Below are 18,779 nucleotides of genomic sequence, written 5' to 3'. Positions count from 1 at the left end.
AACGGATGTTTGTTGGGGTGAGGATGGGTGGTCATAATAGGGAATTAGTTTCTTTTTTTGGTAAATTGGAAATTAGATTGTGTGTCCAGCAAACATTCTCGAAGGCCTTTAAACTTTTTGGCCAGACGCTACAGTTTTTTCCGGGACACATCTAGTTGCCAATGGTGCATGCTACAGAGACCACTGTTGCAAAAGGCTTAAAGTAAAACGTCAGTTCTGGGAAAATAAAGGCTGTGGGATAACAAGAAGTTGATTGCTTTCCTCCTCTGCACTTCCTCTGTCATGCTCCCCTAGGTGAGTTGGAAGAGTGGCGGAGCCAGGCAGCCCGTGATGCCCGGTACTTGGACATGGCATGACTACAGCAAGGGAATAGGTGTTTCTGTTAATTAGTGAATTAACCGCGACTTTGTAAAAGGCCAGTGATAAGGAGAATGAGTTCCAGGTTTTAAATAGCATGCAGTTGATAGGTGTACTGTGTTTTAAGGCCTAGCTTTGGAATTTTCACATTAGTATTTAAAAATGTAAAATTGCATTAGTACCAGGAGAACATGACATTCATTTCTTACGACAAAAGCAACAAGAGAGACATGTGAAGTTCTGATAGGAACATTTTGAATTTCTGTGAGCAGACTAAAAAACTCATTTCAGGCCAAGTCTTATAATTTTGTTGCGTAGACGTGTATTTGAAGTACAGTGAAAGTGAACTCTTGCAATGAAAAAGGGAATTTCTGACTAGTTTTGTCAGAAGAGCTCTTGCAATAATAGATGTGATTAAAATGTAATAAAATGGCCACTCTGGTTAAAGGTTAGAGCCAGGTAGTAGGAAGAGGCTGGTTTATAGCCCCAGAACTTCGATCCCTTACAGGTTGTCCTTGAACAATCACTTAACCTTTCTGTGACTGCCTCAGTTTTCCCTCTGTAAAGTAAGGCATAGTCCCTGTCACTCTTATTGGGACATTTGTAAGAATGACTTACTGATAGCCAGTTGGCTGGGAGGTATTTTTAGACATAGTTTCTGACTTCAGTGAACAAGCATTGTTCGGTTACTTTTTATCTTATGGGGCAGAATAACATACTCTCAGGATTGATAGAAGAAGATTGATTTCTTCTTATTTGTGCATTTTTGTAGACTGTCAGATTTCCTCAAGTTAATTTCTGTCTTTTGACAGGCTCTTACATCGTAGACTGGGCAACATACCTGTGCTAATCAAAGACAGTCTGGAAGGAGTGACCTGTTTTATTGGTTTGGCAATGTTTTAATTCTTACGCAACTCTGGGTATGTTTATGGCTCTATGTAAATGTTACATAAGAACATGGAGGCTGAGAGGTGGCCAGAATGGTGCCTGTGAACACAGGAAGGTTAGACTGAGGACTTCATCCAAAAGGACCTTGGGAACCTACAGTCAGTACAGGAAGAAGCGGTACTTCATTTTCCTCTGAAAACCTTTTTAGATGATTGTGTCTTTCAGGTGGACTGCTGTGTTATAAATAGTTTTATTCTCCACCGGTGAGCTAATTGTAACCTTGCTACCAAAATATGAATCAGAAAGTGAGGGGACGTGCTGCTGCTTTCAGCATGTCCTGTTGAAGCTGCTTGTTGCATTTTGGAACATGAGTTGAATTGTGGTGCAGCCTGTTCTCATAATAACTCAGGAGTACAGGGTGTTGAGGTGGATTGGAATTCTTAGTTAATGGCACTTTAGATCTACTTTATTTTTGAAGGTTAAATTAAAATACTGAAGTGGCTTTTGTTTCAATTTTGAAATTCTTATTATTTACTGTTCAGTTTTTGCTCAGAGCAACAGTGAACATTAATTCTGGAATCCCGCCTTTTTGTCTTTAATTCTTGTGTTATTTGTCTGTTATAATAGGGGTTGATGTAAGAGGGTCTTATCTCATTTTTCCTCTCTGTATTTATACAAAGAAAATCCTAGATTCTTCTTTCTCATCAGCCTTGCTGCTGCTACAAGTACTGCAGGCATCCATAGCCTGTCAGTTCTTCCTGGGCTTGGATTGCCGAAACCTTTTTAAGGAATCAGCTCCTCAAACCTGACAGTACCCCACAGTCTAACTTGCATTTCTCACTCTGTAGGCACTGCCTCCGGGCCAGGTTCAAGTACATGCTCTTGGTTTTTGCTGGCTTCAGTTTCTCTCTCACACAGTTTAATCCGAGCTTGAGTTCCAGAGGCACCATCTCTACCCATGTCTAGTTGCTCTGCCTGCTTGGCTTCTCCATCATAGATAAATATAACACCACACAAAACTACTATTGCAGAGTGAATCTTTCCTTCCCTTACTCCATAGAGCTGCCAGAGTTTAGCTGTGAAGTTTCCATCCCAGGTGATATCACCTACGCTCTGGGTTTCAGAGACATTGTCACTTCATGCAGCTCTGCGGTTCTTTTTGGTTTTCTTCTCTCTCCACTTAGCCTTAAGCCTGCAGTTGCGTTGCTAAATATTTTGAATTTAACACAAGGAAAGTAACTGCCTTTCCCTTTAAAGTATCACTCACTCCTAATATTTACACAATTACATATCGGAGAATTCTTTATTCATTTGGTTGGGTATGTGCTTGGAATAGTTCTTGGCATGGGGAAATAACAGAGAACAAGATAGACAAAGATCCCTAAATGCCTAACTTTCGTGGAACTTAAAATTGCAGCAGCTCACACTGAAGATAAGTATACACAATTATCAGTCGTGAGTGTTATGAAGAAAATAACCCAAGATGATGTGCTAGAGTTTGCCAGGAGCTGCCATTTCACCTCTCTCTTAACTTCATTGTTTCATCTGTAAAAGGGGGCTAAAACAGTCATCTCATTTGTGGCGGTTATGTTCCATAAAGTCAACTTGAACACAATTAGCAAATACCGAACCATTGCTTCTAGGAAAAATACAGGGTTCGGGTCTTGTGAGTTACTGTTCACAACATTTTCATCAACGGATCAGTACATAATCTTGTGTTATGACTCCTTGTTTAAAGACTCCTCATTTAATATACATTGTCGATTATTTAACATTGAACTCAAGGCCAATAGTATGATAATGCATACCTGAACGAAGCTTAACTAACATACAAAGAAATCAGTTAAAAAACCACAAAAAGGCAAAAAGCATGGCCCTGAATAGACCATGAAAAGGACACACATATACAGTATGAGAGCTGAAACAAGAAAGTAGAGTGTTGCCTTGTTCCGCCTAAGCTGGAACGTGTGCATTAGGTGATTCAGACTTTTCACCACTCTGTATGTCCGCAAATGACCGCGAGAGCACCGAGAGTATTGATTTTGGGGTTACAAATAAATTTTCGCAAGTAGGCAGATTCACAAATGTGGAATCCATGAATAATAAGAATCAACCATATTTCGTTAAAGCCGTTCAAATAATTGTGGCAGAGAGAAAATTATATGAAATTCCAAGGACTCCTAAATGGTTTCACTGAACCAGAATTTTAATATATACAGTTAGAAATTCCATTTCAAGCCTGTAAATAAACTAAATACATGTATTTATAAATATACGTGTGTCTATATGGCAGGAGAGGGAAACACTATTGTAGTGATGTAAAGATTTCTTTAACACATGTTTATTGAGCACCTATCGTATTGCCAGGCACTATTGTAAATGCTAGGGATACAACAGTGAAAAAAAAGAGACAAAAATGCCTTTCTTCACGAAGCTTACCTTCTGGCAGGTGAGATAGACAATAGGTGATTCTACCAACCATAGCCCAACCATAAACCAAGATTCCTGGCCTTTGGTATATACACACCTCTTCCAGTTAAACATGAATGTTGGTACTACTGTGAAGGGACTTGTAGATGTAATTAATTAAGGTCCCAAGTCATTTGACCTTCAGGTAGAGAGACTATCATGGTGGACAGGGTCTAATCATGCTAGCCCTTTGAAAGCAGAGTTTTCTCAGCTAATTGCAGAAGAGGGCAGAGATGCTCCAACTGGCTTAGAAAAAAGCACACACCCATGTGTGAACTGCCCATGAGGCCATGTGGTCAGGAACTGCAGGGTGACTAGAGCAGTCTCTGGCTGTTAGGAAGGAAGTGGGGACCTCAGTCCTTCATCCATAAGGCAGTGGGGTTTGCCAACAACCAGTGAGCTTGAAAGAGGTCCCAGCCTTGTATGAGAAAGCAACCGTGGCCGATACCAGTCGTATTGTGCCTGGACTTCTGACCTATAGAAACGGTGAGATAGTAAATAGATGCTGTTTTAAAACTGTGTGTGTGTGTGTGTGTGTGTGTGTGTGTGTGTGTGTGTGTGTGTGTGTGTGTGTGTGGAGTTGGATGGTGATGTGGTGAGAAGGAAAGCAGGAGAGGAGAATAAGAAATATCTCAAGGTAGGCTTGAAGGTACTTGAGACCTGGTACTTAGCCATCCCATCGATGGACCTTGGATATGAAAAGTCCTTTGACTACATGTGGTTTTCATCTGTCTGTTACCTTTTCCTAGATACTTGTGAGTGTTTGGAGAAGAGAGGAGATTTGGGATGCTTTGGAGATAGTTTTTTTAGATGATCGTGATGTTTGAGTTGAGGAATCTGAATTGAAGCATTTTTTTTTTTCTTTAGTATTTGTGGTGAACCTGTCTTACCCCAAATCTTTATTTATTATCTTGGTATATGTTCGTATATTACATTCTGCACTTGTAGTAGGTAGGATTAAATCAGATTCAATCAATGTTCATTTCTAATATCCAGGACCAAGCCGAATGTTGAGAGGGATACTGAGGAAATAGTCTGTCCTTGCCCTTTAGAAGTTTATACACAAATTGACTTTTCTTCTGCCTGTTGGAGCAACCACAGAACTGCAGAGTTCAAATGCTTCTCATTGACTGGGATGACAGTAGTAATAAAAGCTTCTTACTGACTGAATGTTTACTATATATTCAAGCATTATGCTAAGCGCTGTTACATCATTTACTCTATACAGGTCTTCTCTGAGGCTCTCTTATCCCCATTTTACAAATAAGAAACTGGGGCATGCAGAGGTTCAGCAGTAGGCCCGAGGTCTGTCTAATTCCAAAGCATGTGCTCTAAATACTGCACTCCACTATATACTATGATGCCTGTTCAGACAATTTTATAACTGATCTCTGCCTACAGTCTCCCACTTTTCCTCCATCCTACTGCTGGATTTAACTTTGGAAAATACACATTCTTAGTCTGATAGTTCCACCACTTTTGTGCAGCCTCCAGAATCAACCCCAGACCCCTTAGCCTGGCATCACAATCTGTCTAATCTGGCCTAGTCTCCTTTACTGCCCCGTCTCTGGCTGGAACCTTGGTACTGTTGCATCTGTCCATTCACTGAGGACCTAACATGCCTTGTGCTTTTCTTGGCCTTGGCTTTCTCTTCTCAGCCAAATCCAGCATCCTCTAATGTGGGATCTTCTTTGTCTTTCTGTCTTACCCTCAGTCAATGATTCCATCCTCTCTCCTTTTCTCCTTGGTCCCTGTTGATAGTGTAGAGGTTCACACTGGTTTATAGTTGTCTACTCCTTCCATTCTCCTACCTTGTAGCCCTTGAAAATTGATGCTAGAAACTGACTTATTCTTTTTTACATGGCTTTGTTCTGTCACAGAGCCTTGCATATTTTAAGTACTTAATAACTTCATTTAATTGAATTCCTTCATTTCTGTCCTCTCAGCAAAATCCAAGATAAATAATTCCAATTCTGTTCTGCTATAATTTTATTATCTCCTGTATATCCAGTGTTTATCCGTCACTCAAAAATGCTACAGACATTTGTGAGTTACTTGGAACATCATAATCTCTTTTCCTACCTCCTGTCTTCCATCTCTGTTTCTTCTACCACCCACCCATTTTATTCCAGCCAAATGAACTTTATCTCAACCCATTAGTTTTATTCTCAGTCCTGGTTGAAATTTTTTTTTTTTCATTGTCCCAGTTGCCTGAAACAACCATTTCTTTCCCTCTTCTCACTCAAAACTGATATATACCATCTCCTCTCCACTCATCCATAGTATAGGAAATAGGTCAGGAAGCAAATACAAAATGCCACTGATAAATATCTTCCCCTGCTCTAACGAGCAACAGATATGTCTATTTAAATACAATAAAAGAAAACAGAGTGCTTTTACATGTTCATTATAATAAATTATAATAAACTATCATTATAATAAACTAAGCAAAAGAGAAATACCAAGTTACTAGTAGATAGTCTAAATATGGTGGCCGAGTCTGTACACTTAGGTTCATCAGATACATTTTGTCATAGTGATGCCACTCATTCTTACCTTGACATTCTCCTGGGCAGCAGGTGGGCCATTGCTAGATGTTCAGGTATTTATAGTCAGTCATAAATAAGTTACAGTGACAGGTCTCCTTAGCATAAACATCAAACATCTCTTTTGATTGAGAACAAAGCTTTCATTCTCTAGACCTGAGGCTTAGGGGTGAACTTGTTTAAACAGCTCTCTAGGGTTGGGTTTGTCTCCAAGTAGAATGTCAGAAAGGCAGTTTGTAGAATAGATATAGTGTGAAGCTGGCTTTTCTAACACCTTTCTCTTTTGCAAACCCCATTCTGAGACCTTTTCCCAGATCAGAATTAAATACCAAGCTTATCAAGTGTCTTATTGTTAAATCTGTGGGTTTTTTCCTTCTTCATACAAGTAACTTCCTTTATTAAGTCAGTTATATTTTTTTCATAAGTGCTTTTTACCAGTATATTTTTTGGGAGGTTTTAGGTACCACGAACTACACATGTAAAATTTGACTTTATTATGGTTCTTGGACACTTGAGAGTTTTTGTTTTGTGTTGCTCTGATGTATTTTTGTAATCTAATTTTGATGATTGTGAAAGGTGAGGGTGTAACTTGGGTCTCTTTTACCATTAGCATCCGATTGCTTTACTTTAATGCCGCAAGATTTTTCTACGTAATTTAGTTAGTTGGCTCCTGGTGCAGTGTCAGTTCCCAGGTATTGTCCCCCTACACTGCTGTCCTCCCAGGAGAACTAAACCATTTCCTCTATTTTGTGACAGTTTAGTGCCAGACACCTCCATTTTTTAATCCGATTCGGGATTTTCATAAACATATTGGCAGTTGTCTAGATTAGTAATGACTGAACAACTTTTTTTCTTTTTTCTTTCTTTCTAAAGCAGTGGAACCCTTTTAAAAATGAAAATGTAGAAACATGTATAAAGTGGATTAAACTTGAGCCACTTGGGTGGAGCCCCCTTTCTTCTTCAGTTACTAGGCTGAGATTTATTGGAGATTTATTAAGCATGGCGCTATTGGCTAGGCACTATGTTGGACACCAGTGAGAAAATGGTGAAGAGGAGGAGAACACCGGTTCCCTCCTTGTGGAGTTCAGAGGTTCCTGGGACATTTTGGGGAGTCTAAGGCTTGAGGAAGAGCACAATCTGAAGAACACTGTGCCTCCAGTTTTTTTTTCCCTCCACGTGTTAGGTTTTTGGTGTTTTTGTTTTATAATTGAGATTATAGCATACAAACTGTTTTACAAAGATTTATGGTATTTTTTAAATTATGGTAAAACACGTGTAACAGAAAATTTACCATTTTTCACCATTTTAAAGTGTGCAATTCAGTGGTGTTAAGTACCTTCATAATGTTAAGAAAACTATCAGTCCAGAACGTCTTCTTTACCCCAGAGGAAACCCAGAAACCCAGTTAAGCAGTCGCTTCCCATCCTGCCCCACTCCCCAGCCGACGACGACCACTAATTTGCTTTCTGGATATTTACTATAAATGGAATCATACAATATACGGTTTCTTTCACTTAACATAGTGTTTTCAAAGTTTATCCATATTGTAGTGTATGTCAGTAGTTTATTCATTTTTATGGCTGAATAACACTCCATTGTATGAATATACCAAATTTTGTTTATCCATTCATTATTTAACAGATATGCGGGTTGTTTCCACCTTTTGACTATTGTGAATAGTGCCGTTATGAATATCAATGTACAGGTTTTTGTCTGAACACTTGTTTTCAATCTTTTGGAGATATACCAGGAGTGGAATTGCTGGGTTATATGGTAATTCAGTGTTTAACTTACCGAGGAAATATCAAAATGTTTTCCACAGCGATCCTGCCAGCAGTGTATGAGGATTCAGTCTCTCTGAGTCTTCACCAATACTTGTTATTTTCTTTTTCATTTTTTGTGGCCTTTCTAGTGGGTAGGAAGTGGTATCTCATTGTGGGTTTTATTTGAATTTGAACTTCATTTGCGTTTGAGATGATGGTGAACATCTTTTCATGTGTTGGCTATTTGTATATTTTTTTTGGAGAAATGTCTGTTCAGATCCTTTGCCCATTTTTTAATTGTTTTTTTTGTTGTTGAGTTGTAAGAGTTCTTTATATATCCTCTAAACTAGACTATTATTAGATAAATGATTTGCAACTGTTTTCTCTCATTCTGTAGGTTTTAATTTTGATGAAGGCCAATTCATCTACTTTTGTGCTTTTGGTGTGATATCTATGAGGGACCATTGCCAAATCCAAGGTCCTGAAGATTTGCCCATTTTCTTTTTTAAAGTTTTAGAAGTTTTGGAATATGAGTTTGAGCTCTTATAGTTAGGTCTTTGATCCATTTCGAGTTAATTTTTGTACATGATGGGAAGTAAGAGTTCAATTTCATTCTTTTGCATGTGGATATCCAGTTGCCTGGCACCATTTATTGGAGACTAGTCATTCTCCCTGAAGGTTCTAGACATTCTTGTCACAGATAAGTTGATCACAGATGTATAGGTTTGTTTCTGGACTCTCATTTCTATTCCATTGATTTATATGGCTATATTTATGCCAGTAGTAAGTTTTGTAATTGGGAAGTGTGAGTCTTCTAACTTTGTTTTGTTTTGTCGTTTTCAAGATCATTTTGGCTATTTGAGGTCACAGAATTATGTAGCGCTGTGGTCTTTGTTCTATCCTAAGGAAGCTGTAGGGGGTTTGGATAAGGTCCAGGGAAGAATAATTAAAATAATCATAGGTTGTAATAGGCTATTCTTATCAGTTTGGCCTGTCTGATGGATGCTGTTATCTAGAAGGATGAGAGCTTAGAGGCAGTTTATGATCAACTTGTAAAATCATGAAGAGTAAAGGCAGCACAGGCTGATTTGGGCACCGAATCTTGGATACTCTAGAACTGGAATGTTGCCCGGTAAAGTTTGGAAGTGGCAAGTTTATTGTGTCTAAACAGGACAGTGCTTCACACAAGTACTAAATTAATGAAACTTATTATCCCCAAGGAGCACTTAATATAAGCTAAAAATCATAAGTACTGTAGCTTTAAAATGTTTTGGAACGTTCATGGACTTTTATCTACCAGGACAAATGTGTGTTTTGCAGCATGCCTCTTACCTTTTGAGGTTGGTGCCACCACCCTGCACTTTCCCATACCCTTCCCTGGTGATGTGGTCTAAGGCTTAATGTTGGGCTGTGGTGTGAGTCTATCCTATAAGGTCGTTCCTAAGCATTCCCAGTGAGCCACATCCTTGCCGAGTGTACTCCCAGTGTCTGCCAGTGGGTAAGAGTGGGGACCTAACCAGCACCCTGCCTGGAGTGAAATCGTTTTACTGAGACCTGGCTATGTTAGTGCCTCCTTAACATGCAGCTAGACTGAGTCTGCTGAAGTTAGGACTTGTCAGCCTTCCTGAAAACACAGCCTCTCTCAGGAGAATCAAATTTACATTTACATCCCGCCCTCTAATTATACTTTGGAACTATGTTCAAATCCTGCCAAAGTGGTTTTGTCTTTAGTTCAGGTTTGACTAGCTTGTTAATAACAAAGTGCTGCGCTAGTGGGAATTTTGTTCTCGCCATTTTTAACTTGCTTGTATGCATAGTGTTTTTATTACTCCTTTGTGATTGGTTTTCCTACTTGTGTTGTTTCTACTACGTAACTCTCAGGTGTGTATTGTTTATATACACATGTGTGGACTGATTTAACTTGATGAGTCACTATGAAATAGATTCTAAAGGGCTGTTATTAGTCCACATTTAGCTTTTCAGAGACATCGAAATTAGGTTTGTGATTTAGTGTACTAGTAAATTTATGGTAAATTCAGATGTTTTTATAATTTTATTATCACTTACTTTGTTTCAATGAAAAATGAATATTAATAGAAGACTAGCCATATGTCTATCTTTAAAATTCAGAGAAAGGTACATACAATTTAAAGCAGAAGTCCCTAGTTTTGGATCGGTGATCCAAACAATGTGAATTTAGAAACAGACTAGATTCAAATTTCAGTTGTAGGATTTTAGAGGTCATCTAGTTCAGTCCCTTCTTTCTGGTTAATCATGAGGAAAATGAGGCTCAGGGAGGTTAAATGACTTGCCCAGAGCTACGCGAGTGGTTACTGGCAGAGCTGAGACCTAGACAGCAGTTTTTTGCTGTGGTCTTGCTGTAACTTGCCACTTCCTAATAATTAGTAGTTAAAGAGAGTTGTTAATGAGTGTGTGTGTGAGTTTTACATTGAGAGAATAAATTTATTGAGCACCTATTTGCTGAGCACTTTTTATTTCATGTAAGTCTTGCATAGTCCTGTGATGTAATTATTAACAGTCCCACTTTACAGATTAGGAAACCGGGTGCAGGAAGTTCCCTAACTTGCTCAAGGTCATGTGATTAATATTAGAGCTGGTATTTGAGCCTTAGGTCTTTCTGACCTATTCCTGCTGTGATACCCATCTGCAGCTCTAGTGATAGTAACTGAAACCTTTTCAGGGGTGTAGGCAGTAGTGATAGTTATCTTAAAAATAGATCTTTTTCAGACATTTCACTCATTGTAAAATATATAGACGTACACAGATGGGTGCAGAGAGAGTCTTTCTCAGAGTACCCAGAGCACTTACTGGATGTTTGGCTAATCTTTATACCATTTCTGTAAGATAAATGGTATTTTCTGGTTGGGCAGCTGAGGCCCAGATAAATTCAGGGGCTTGCTCAATTCCTTATCACAAACGCACATGGCCCTGCTCCCAGTTCCGTTCTTAGTCCCGTCTAGCATAGATTTCACCACTTTTGTTCTTTCCTGTCTTACACCAGGATTGTTTAAGTACTTCCCAAAAATAATGAGCCACGTGTGGGTGTGTTCATTCTCCAGAATGAATCACTGTGAAAGGGGCTGTGAACCAATGAAAGGAGAAGAAGTGTCTGGATTCAGACTCCTGGCTCTCCTGCCTGCTAATTGACAGACTCCGAAGTGAGCTTTTTTTCAAAAGGCGGCTGTGGGTCTGGCCTGTGTGTCCCACTGTGCTCAGAATAGCCCTCTTGGAGTTGTTCACTTTCCCTTCTCGCTTCCCAAAATAGACCCAATGCTGTTCTCTTTGCTGGACGTTTTGGTGCATGTATTGAGAGGTGTGTGTTCCATGGGCAACCCCTTTCATGCCTGAATGTTCTCACTGACACAAAGAGGAGTGGGCATTAGCGTTCCTGAATTAACAGTCAGGGCTTCAGCATGAGTAAAAGAGGTTTGGATTAAGTATTTGGAAGGTCGCAGAAGTAACTTTTAAGTTAGCTAGAGGAGTGAAAGAGGGAGCAAATAAATGAGTTTCCTTATTCTTTTTCATGTCTAAAAGGGTTGGAATTGAAATTAAGGAAGAATTTACTTTTAAAATTCCTTTTATGATTTGGATCCTAGTTCTAAAGGATACCTGCTTTAAACTTCCTGCCTTTAAAACGTAACACTACCCAAATGCTTCAGCAGGTAGCTGCATGTTTTGTAATTTCTCCCAGAAGAAAAGGATCTGATCAGATACTGTGGAAAAAATACTACAGGCCATACAGTGAAGATCTACACTGCCTGTTTACCTGTCAGAGCTGTCTCTCCTTTATTTCCTTGTGTGGGAATGGCAAGGGATCATGTCATTTATAGAAAGCTGAAGGAAGGAGGGGTTGGACACACAGATATTTAGAATCTGTCTTTGGATTTGAAAAGCCAAGAGTTGTCTTCTAGTGTTTTGGAGGAAGAGACAAAGATAGACTGTTTACAGCCTAAAGGGGTGAGTTATGACAGGCTAGTTTTTCATGGAACTGATCATATACATCTCTTGTCCAGAGGCCTTAGTTTGAACATATTCCCACTTGGTATCCAAGTAGCATCCACTTAGTGTCCAACTGAGGACTGGGTGAGTCCTACCACCTTCATACTGTGATTGACAGCTTTTTCATTCAGGGATGTGAGTCCCAACTTAAGTATTCTAGTGGCTAAAGCCACACTCCTGCCCATCCAGAGAGGTCAGGGCTAGGTTAGGTTCTTGGGAGACAGTGTTGGGGAGAACCAACTGCTGCTGTCTGTGCTATTCTTGTTAGACTGATAAAGGATTTCCGACTCCAGGGCTGCTGAATTTACTTTCAGAGGTACCAAATTCATTTACAGTAATTTCCTGTCAACAGTGCACACTTATGTATAATACACACCCAGCAAGACTCACTAGTCTCAGAAATGATTGCATATACTACCTATTTGAAAAAAAAAAAAAAAGATTTTATACACACACACACACACACACACACACACACCCTTTAAAGTGTTTTCAGAGTCCTTTCAGAGTGGTTTAAATTTATTGAGCACTTTTTATGCCTGAGCTTATTTAATCCTCACAATAACTTTAAGAGGTAGCCACTAATATTATCCTCTTTGGAGTATACTGTTTTTGTCCCTCATGAGAGGGACACCTGCCATGGACTGCAGGAAGAGGGCGTTGGACTAGTCAGGGGAAGCTTTTCAAAGGGAGTGACTTTAAAGCTGAATTTAAAGGATTTGTAAGAATTAGCTAGGAAAAAAAGCATTGAAGGAAGAGAATGTGTGAGAGCATTCATACTGCCTTCAGGAAACTGGGCATACCTAGTGTTGGAGAAAGGAGATGGGAGTGATGATGGCACCAAGGAACCATAGGTAGTTTTGGATGGAGTGTGTGTGTATTGGGTGTGGAGACCTATATTCTCCAAAGGGAAGGTGCCTTCCTCTCATTTAAATTTAAAGGAAAACCTTTCCCAGCCACAAAATAATTTGTAATAAGTCTAAGGCAAAGTTCAAAAGGTAGTTTCTCTGTGCTTCATAGGCATAAAGTAGAGCACTTAGAGGAAAATGGTGAAGCTTAGAAAGCTTTACTTGTGAGCTGAATAAACAGGTGAAAAGGTTGTGCCCTCATTGAAGATATCTTTCTGGCCCCGTCTTTATAATAGCTCTTCATTTTGGAACAAGCATGCTAAGGGATTATATTCTAAATCTGGAGAAGGACCTAGGGTAAGATCATTGATGTCAGTGTCTACTCCCAAATTTCCTGCAGCTCTGCTGTGTACATGCACCAGCTGCCTACAGGCCAACTACACATGTGAAACAGATGGGGCCTGCATGGTTTCCATTTTCAACCTGGATGGGATGGAGCACCATGTGCGCACCTGCATCCCCAAAGTGGAGCTGGTCCCCGCTGGGAAGCCCTTCTACTGCCTGAGCTCGGAGGATCTTCGCAACACCCACTGCTGCTACACTGACTTCTGCAACAAGATTGACCTGAGGGTGCCCAGTGGTGAGTGGACACCCTTGTTGGACTATTGGCTCATCTCGGAGGTAGGGCACCCCTGTCATTTCATCCTTCTCTACTCTTTCCCCACTCTCTTTGATGATTGGTAAAGGATTCTTTTTGATGTTCCCCAAGGTGGCAGGGAATAGGATTCCTTTCACGTCAGGTTCATAGATTAGAAGATGAAGGAGACATTGTCAAGTTGGTCCCAGAGGTGAAAGCTGAATTTTGGATAGTGGCCGAACAGCCATAGGCAGCCATTGAGGAGTGGGAGAGCTAGGCAGGGATCCTAGGGGATCGTATGAGACTGATGCTGAAGGAGGCAGCCCCAGAGCTGTGTGCAGGGAACTGCTGGGGTGGGGATGAGGGCAAAATGGGAAGAAGGGCTAGAATTGGGCAAGGACTTTGAACAAAGCCGAAAAGTAATAGATCCCACCCCTTCGCAAGTGTGCCATTTAGAAATATTACTAGAGAGATCAGAACAGGAGGAGAAAGACTGGAGCAGAGCTTAAAGAAGCTGTTACAAGTTGAAGAGTAGAACTTGGCATCTGTCCGGGGCGCTGAGGTGGGAATAGTACCATGAAATGCTCTGAAATTATAAAATGAGTTATGGGTTAGACTGCTGCAAAGGGCTTCTTAACCAGAGAGGTTTGCACTTGAGAGCATCCAGGCAAACAGAGTAGCCCAGTAAGAGCAGAGAGGTCAAGGATACCTTGTACATGAGGCAAAGGAAAGGAAATTTGCACTTGGAGGGTTGTGTCAGGGATAAATAAGGCCAACACATTCTCTTTTTTTTTTTACTCTTTGTTCTTTCCCTCTCTTCTCTCACTTAACCCAGGTCACCTCAAGGAGCCTGAGCATCCTTCCATGTGGGGCCCTGTGGAGCTGGTCGGCATTATTGCCGGCCCAGTGTTCCTCCTGTTTCTCATCATCATCATTGTTTTCCTTGTCATTAACTATCATCAGCGTGTCTATCACAACCGCCAGAGGCTGGACATGGAGGATCCCTCATGTGAGATGTGTCTTTCCAAAGACAAGACGCTCCAGGATCTTGTCTACGATCTCTCCACGTCGGGGTCTGGCTCAGGTACTGAGTTCTTCAGGCCTAGTGTCTGTTGTTGGCCTTCATTACTGCTTCCCAGCAGGATAGAGTGTTTGTGAAAAGGGCTGGGCTTTTGCACTTGTTTCTAGCAGCACTGAGTCATTTGGTTTCATACTTCCCCTTCTTTTGGTGTCTGACAGTAATAAGATAAGATAATGAGTTCACAGAAAATCTTTCACTCCCTGGGATTCCAAAGGTCAAATGTAAAACTCTCCATTTCAGAAATTCTGCCTCTCTTCAAGTCCTGTAACCATACATCTATTAAAATTCACCTGGTTCCACCTGAGCAATGGAGTGCTCAATTTAAGGGCCCCTTTTGAAAGACAGGAGTGTGCCACTTTCCTGTTAGGTGGTGACAGGTAATCATTGATCTCTGAGCAACCACAAGGGGAGTTTAAGGACATTGAGTAAAGCTGAAAGCTGGAGTTTGGTGAATCATTGACTTGTATCAGTTGCCCAGGGCTTTTTGGGCGGGGGTTAAATAAAGGCAGCTTAGGCTTTCAGCAGGGCATTAGCACTATTTTCTGTACTGCCTGTTGGTAACCACGTCTTTCTTAGATGAACACTGGACCTTGATGTGAGACCAGATTTTAGGATAAGGGGAATTGGGTTGTTCATGCCCCAGGGTATATAGCTCAGCTAGCTATCAGATGCGAATATTAATTGCAAAAGAGTCATCTTATGAAGATAAACAGTTATTTTAGTGATGGTGGTAGTCTGTCCTTGTAAAAAGATCCACAAAGGTCACTGTTGCCATTCTAGCTAAAACATATAGAATCACATTTGTGAGAATTTTGTGCTTATGTATGTTTCTTTGCCATGTGACAAGACTTCTGTAGGGAAATTATGCCATCAGTCATGACCAGACATTTCTCCTTGAGCACAAGGAATACTTTGAGCTGTGACATCTCTTGAATTTTAGTGTTTTGCCTTTATTAAGCTCTGCAGTAGAGAGTGCCAAAATGATGGATATATTTAAAAGCTGCATATTTTTAGGAAGAGAGAAAATATATGGCTTGTTCTTTGCTGAAAGAGGTAGGGCAGTGGTTAGAACTGCCTGACTGACTCTGTGATTGAATTTTCTGCTAGAAGAGGTTAGCTTGGGTTTTCTGGAGTCTTTTTTAAGATCAGGACCGGCTGAGAGGCTCAGGAAGGTCCATGCAGTTACTTAGTCAGCTGGAGTAAAATGATTAATAACTATTTCTCTCTGGATGGTTTAGTCCATTCTTAATCCAGAATATGCAGAGCTTCCAAAGTGTTGGAGTTTTAATACTGTAGATTTAAAATAAATAAGTCCTTGTTGTTTATGTGATGTTCAGTTCATATCAACAATATATGAATTGACTACCCTCTGGGTGATATAGGGTAAAACGATGAGAAAGAGGCCCAATGAGGGTTAGATAGAAGAGACAGGGATTGTTGGGAAGGGTCTCACAGAGGAGGACTATTTTAGAGGATTTTGAAGATTGAGTTCAAAGTTTTAAGAGAGATGGGAGGGCAGAGAACTTTCCAGGCCAAGGAAAATCCCTTGAGTAAAAGGACAGAAAGGCATAAAGTTCACCGAGTGTTTAGGGAATGGTAGAAAGGCCGGCATGGTGCACCCATGCTGGGGGTGGTGGCATCAGACTGATGAAGGCAGAAAGGACCTTGAGTGCTGTGCTTTTGTCTGGCAAGGCGAGAGGCATCTCCTGAAAGTTTTCGTGTGGGAAAAGAAATGTCCATATTTTTCTGGGGAAAGCGTTCTGGCAGTGGTGTGGAGGGTGAGTTCATTCATTTACTACCTTCCTGTGAGGATGGGCAGGGTGAGGCGGGGCTGTGTGTGGGCTGCAAGGCAGGAGCAGGGTGAGAGGGGAGGCAGAAAGACCAGTTAGAAGTGTTTTAAAGAAGGGCCAGAACTAGGATAGGGCACAGAGGGGATGGGGAAAAGGGATGCAGTTTGAGAAACATTTTGCTGGTTCTATACTGTCGTAGTTAAAAACATGAACCTTGGAGTTACACAGTTCTAGATTTCAATCCCTGCATTGCCACTTATTGTTTGTATGAATTTGAATGAACTACTTAATCGTCCCCTTTGAGCCTTAGTTTTCTCATCAGTAAGATGGAGATAACAACACCTGCCTTATAGGTGGTTGAGAGGAAATGAGATAATTTATGTAAAGCCCTTAGCATAGTGCCTAATGCATAGTATGCATACAGTAAATGGTAGTTCACATCCACAAGAGTTAGGGATTAATAACATTTATGTATTTATCTGTCGGGAGGGGCTGTGAGAGAGTTGATAAATGAGTCTTGTAAAGACAGTAAAATTAATCTTAGAATAAGCATGATAGTTTCCCATTTTACATTTTGAGCGTCACACTCGAGCCGAACTTTGATCTCCAGAAAAGGGGGGAACCTTAAATGCCCTCACCACAATTTAGCTTTCATGGTCCACACAGCACTGCCCTCTAGTGGCCAAGGAACAGAGCAGCCTGAAGGCACTCCAGTGCTCAAGCTCTCACTTTCATTTTTTTTGCCCTCTTCTTCCATTAACATAAGGCAGATGTGGGTGGATTGGCCCACAAGAGGCTGGCTGTAGAGTTGGTAAATCTGGTCAGACATTTATATTTAAATCTGTCATCTACACTCACTGAGAGGACAAATTGCTTAGATAAGGAATAGATAATCCTATGCATTTCCCTTTCTGTGTTCACTCACTCTGTTGTGTCCTGGCTTAGCTCCCTGGTGGATTACCTGGACATGGTGCAGGGGCAGTTGCAGTTCTCCATGGTCAGTGGACCAGTGTAGCATGAGGTCGTGTGGGAAGGGCTTTTCCAGTATGGCAATAAGAGAGCGTTACTAAGTTTAGCAAATTTACAGTGTCAGCTTTCTTTCTATTCTTTTGTCCATAGGATTACCCCTTTTCGTCCAGCGCACAGTGGCCCGAACCATCGTTTTACAGGAGATTATTGGCAAGGGCCGGTTTGGAGAAGTGTGGCGTGGCCGCTGGAGAGGTGGCGATGTGGCTGTGAAAATTTTCTCTTCTCGTGAAGAACGGTCTTGGTTCCGAGAAGCAGAGATATACCAGACCGTCATGCTGCGCCATGAAAACATTCTTGGATTTATTGCTGCTGACAATAAAGGTAAAGAGCTGGGTTTGGATACAGTGTCCTAAAGCCAACCATGGCCCCAGATGGAGGAGGTGACCGGGGATAGCACAGCTCTGTTTGCCTTCTTAGTTATTACCCACAGAAAGAATCTAAATAAGGTAATAGTTTTCAAACTTCTACAAAAAGCTTGTATAGAAACCCAGATCACTAAACAAGTAAATAAGTAGTTATTAAACAGATGAACAAGTAAATCTCTTGTCCTGCCTACTCAGTTTCCCTTCCACGACACTCCCAAACCCACCCCCAGGGTAGTCCCTGAGGGGCCCTAGGAGAGGATGGCCCCAGAAAAGTGTGTAGGCCACATTCTGTGGCATACCAGCAGCATATGTTTGTGGTGGAGTGAGCACAGCCTGGTGATGACCTCTCTGCCCTAAAGTGTTACCTCATGGCCTTCAGGCCCAGCTTTGAGTCCACTTGTACCCAAGGTCTCTTATTTTCTCCTTTCTCGCTTTCATTTTTTCTTTAATTTTTGAGTCTCTCTTGTTTGGCCAGGCATGTCCTCATTTTTGAGGACCTCACTGACTAGCAAAGAAACAAAGTAATGATTGATTATAGGAAGTAATAAAACAACAGGCTGTTCTAGTGAGCAAAATTGGGAGTGAGGTGGGGGTCAGGGAGGTCACACAAGCTTGATTGAGGCGAAGGTGGCAGGAGTCGGTCAGGAAGGAAAACCAATAGAAAGGCACTCCCGACGCATGCGCAGAGGTGAAGTGTGTTTGGAAACCTGCAGGTGACTTGGGATGGTTATGATATAGCAAAAGATGGTGGAGAGGTAATGAAGGCCAGACTGCGAGGGCCTTTTTGAGAGGATTGTATTCTGAGATAGTGGGTAGTAACTGAAATTTCATTTATCAGTTCAGTAACATCTATTGATGACTACGGGCCAGGACCTCTGCCAGCTGCTTGCATTATCACACATAAGAACAAGACAGTTCCTGCCTTCACAGCTCCCAGGAAGAGGGGACAACAGACACATAGGCAGGAAGTACGCTTAAAGTCATAG

The 18,779-nt window shown here is 41.0% G+C and overlaps 1 protein-coding gene across 3 annotated transcripts in view; it reads left to right on the top strand.

Annotated features, from left to right (window-relative positions):
• Window positions 1–1,151: 1,151 nt before the first annotated feature.
• The window catches only part of ACVR1B (activin A receptor type 1B), a 28,936-nt gene continuing 11,308 nt past the window's right edge, over window positions 1,152–18,779 (top strand). Inside the window, exons 1-4 of one of the 3 annotated variants that reach the window (XM_011382351.2) lie at window positions 1,152–1,277; window positions 13,292–13,572; window positions 14,492–14,612; window positions 17,519–17,749. In XM_011382351.2, the coding sequence (XP_011380653.1) occupies window positions 13,357–13,572; window positions 14,492–14,612; window positions 17,519–17,749 (568 nt within the window). In that variant the 5' untranslated portion in view covers window positions 1,152–1,277; window positions 13,292–13,356. Of the gene's footprint in view, window positions 1,278–13,291; window positions 13,573–14,363; window positions 14,613–17,518; window positions 17,750–18,779 lie in introns of those variants that run through there. The other 2 variants (XM_011382350.2, XM_011382352.2) reach the window with 2 other exon arrangements.

This window comes from Pteropus vampyrus, unplaced genomic scaffold (genome assembly GCF_000151845.1).
Source record: "Pteropus vampyrus isolate Shadow unplaced genomic scaffold, Pvam_2.0 Scaffold471, whole genome shotgun sequence".
NCBI classification, from domain to species: Eukaryota; Metazoa; Chordata; class Mammalia; order Chiroptera; family Pteropodidae; genus Pteropus; species Pteropus vampyrus.
Note: the sequence above shows the minus strand (reverse complement) of the source record. Positions and strands in the feature narration are given on the sequence as shown.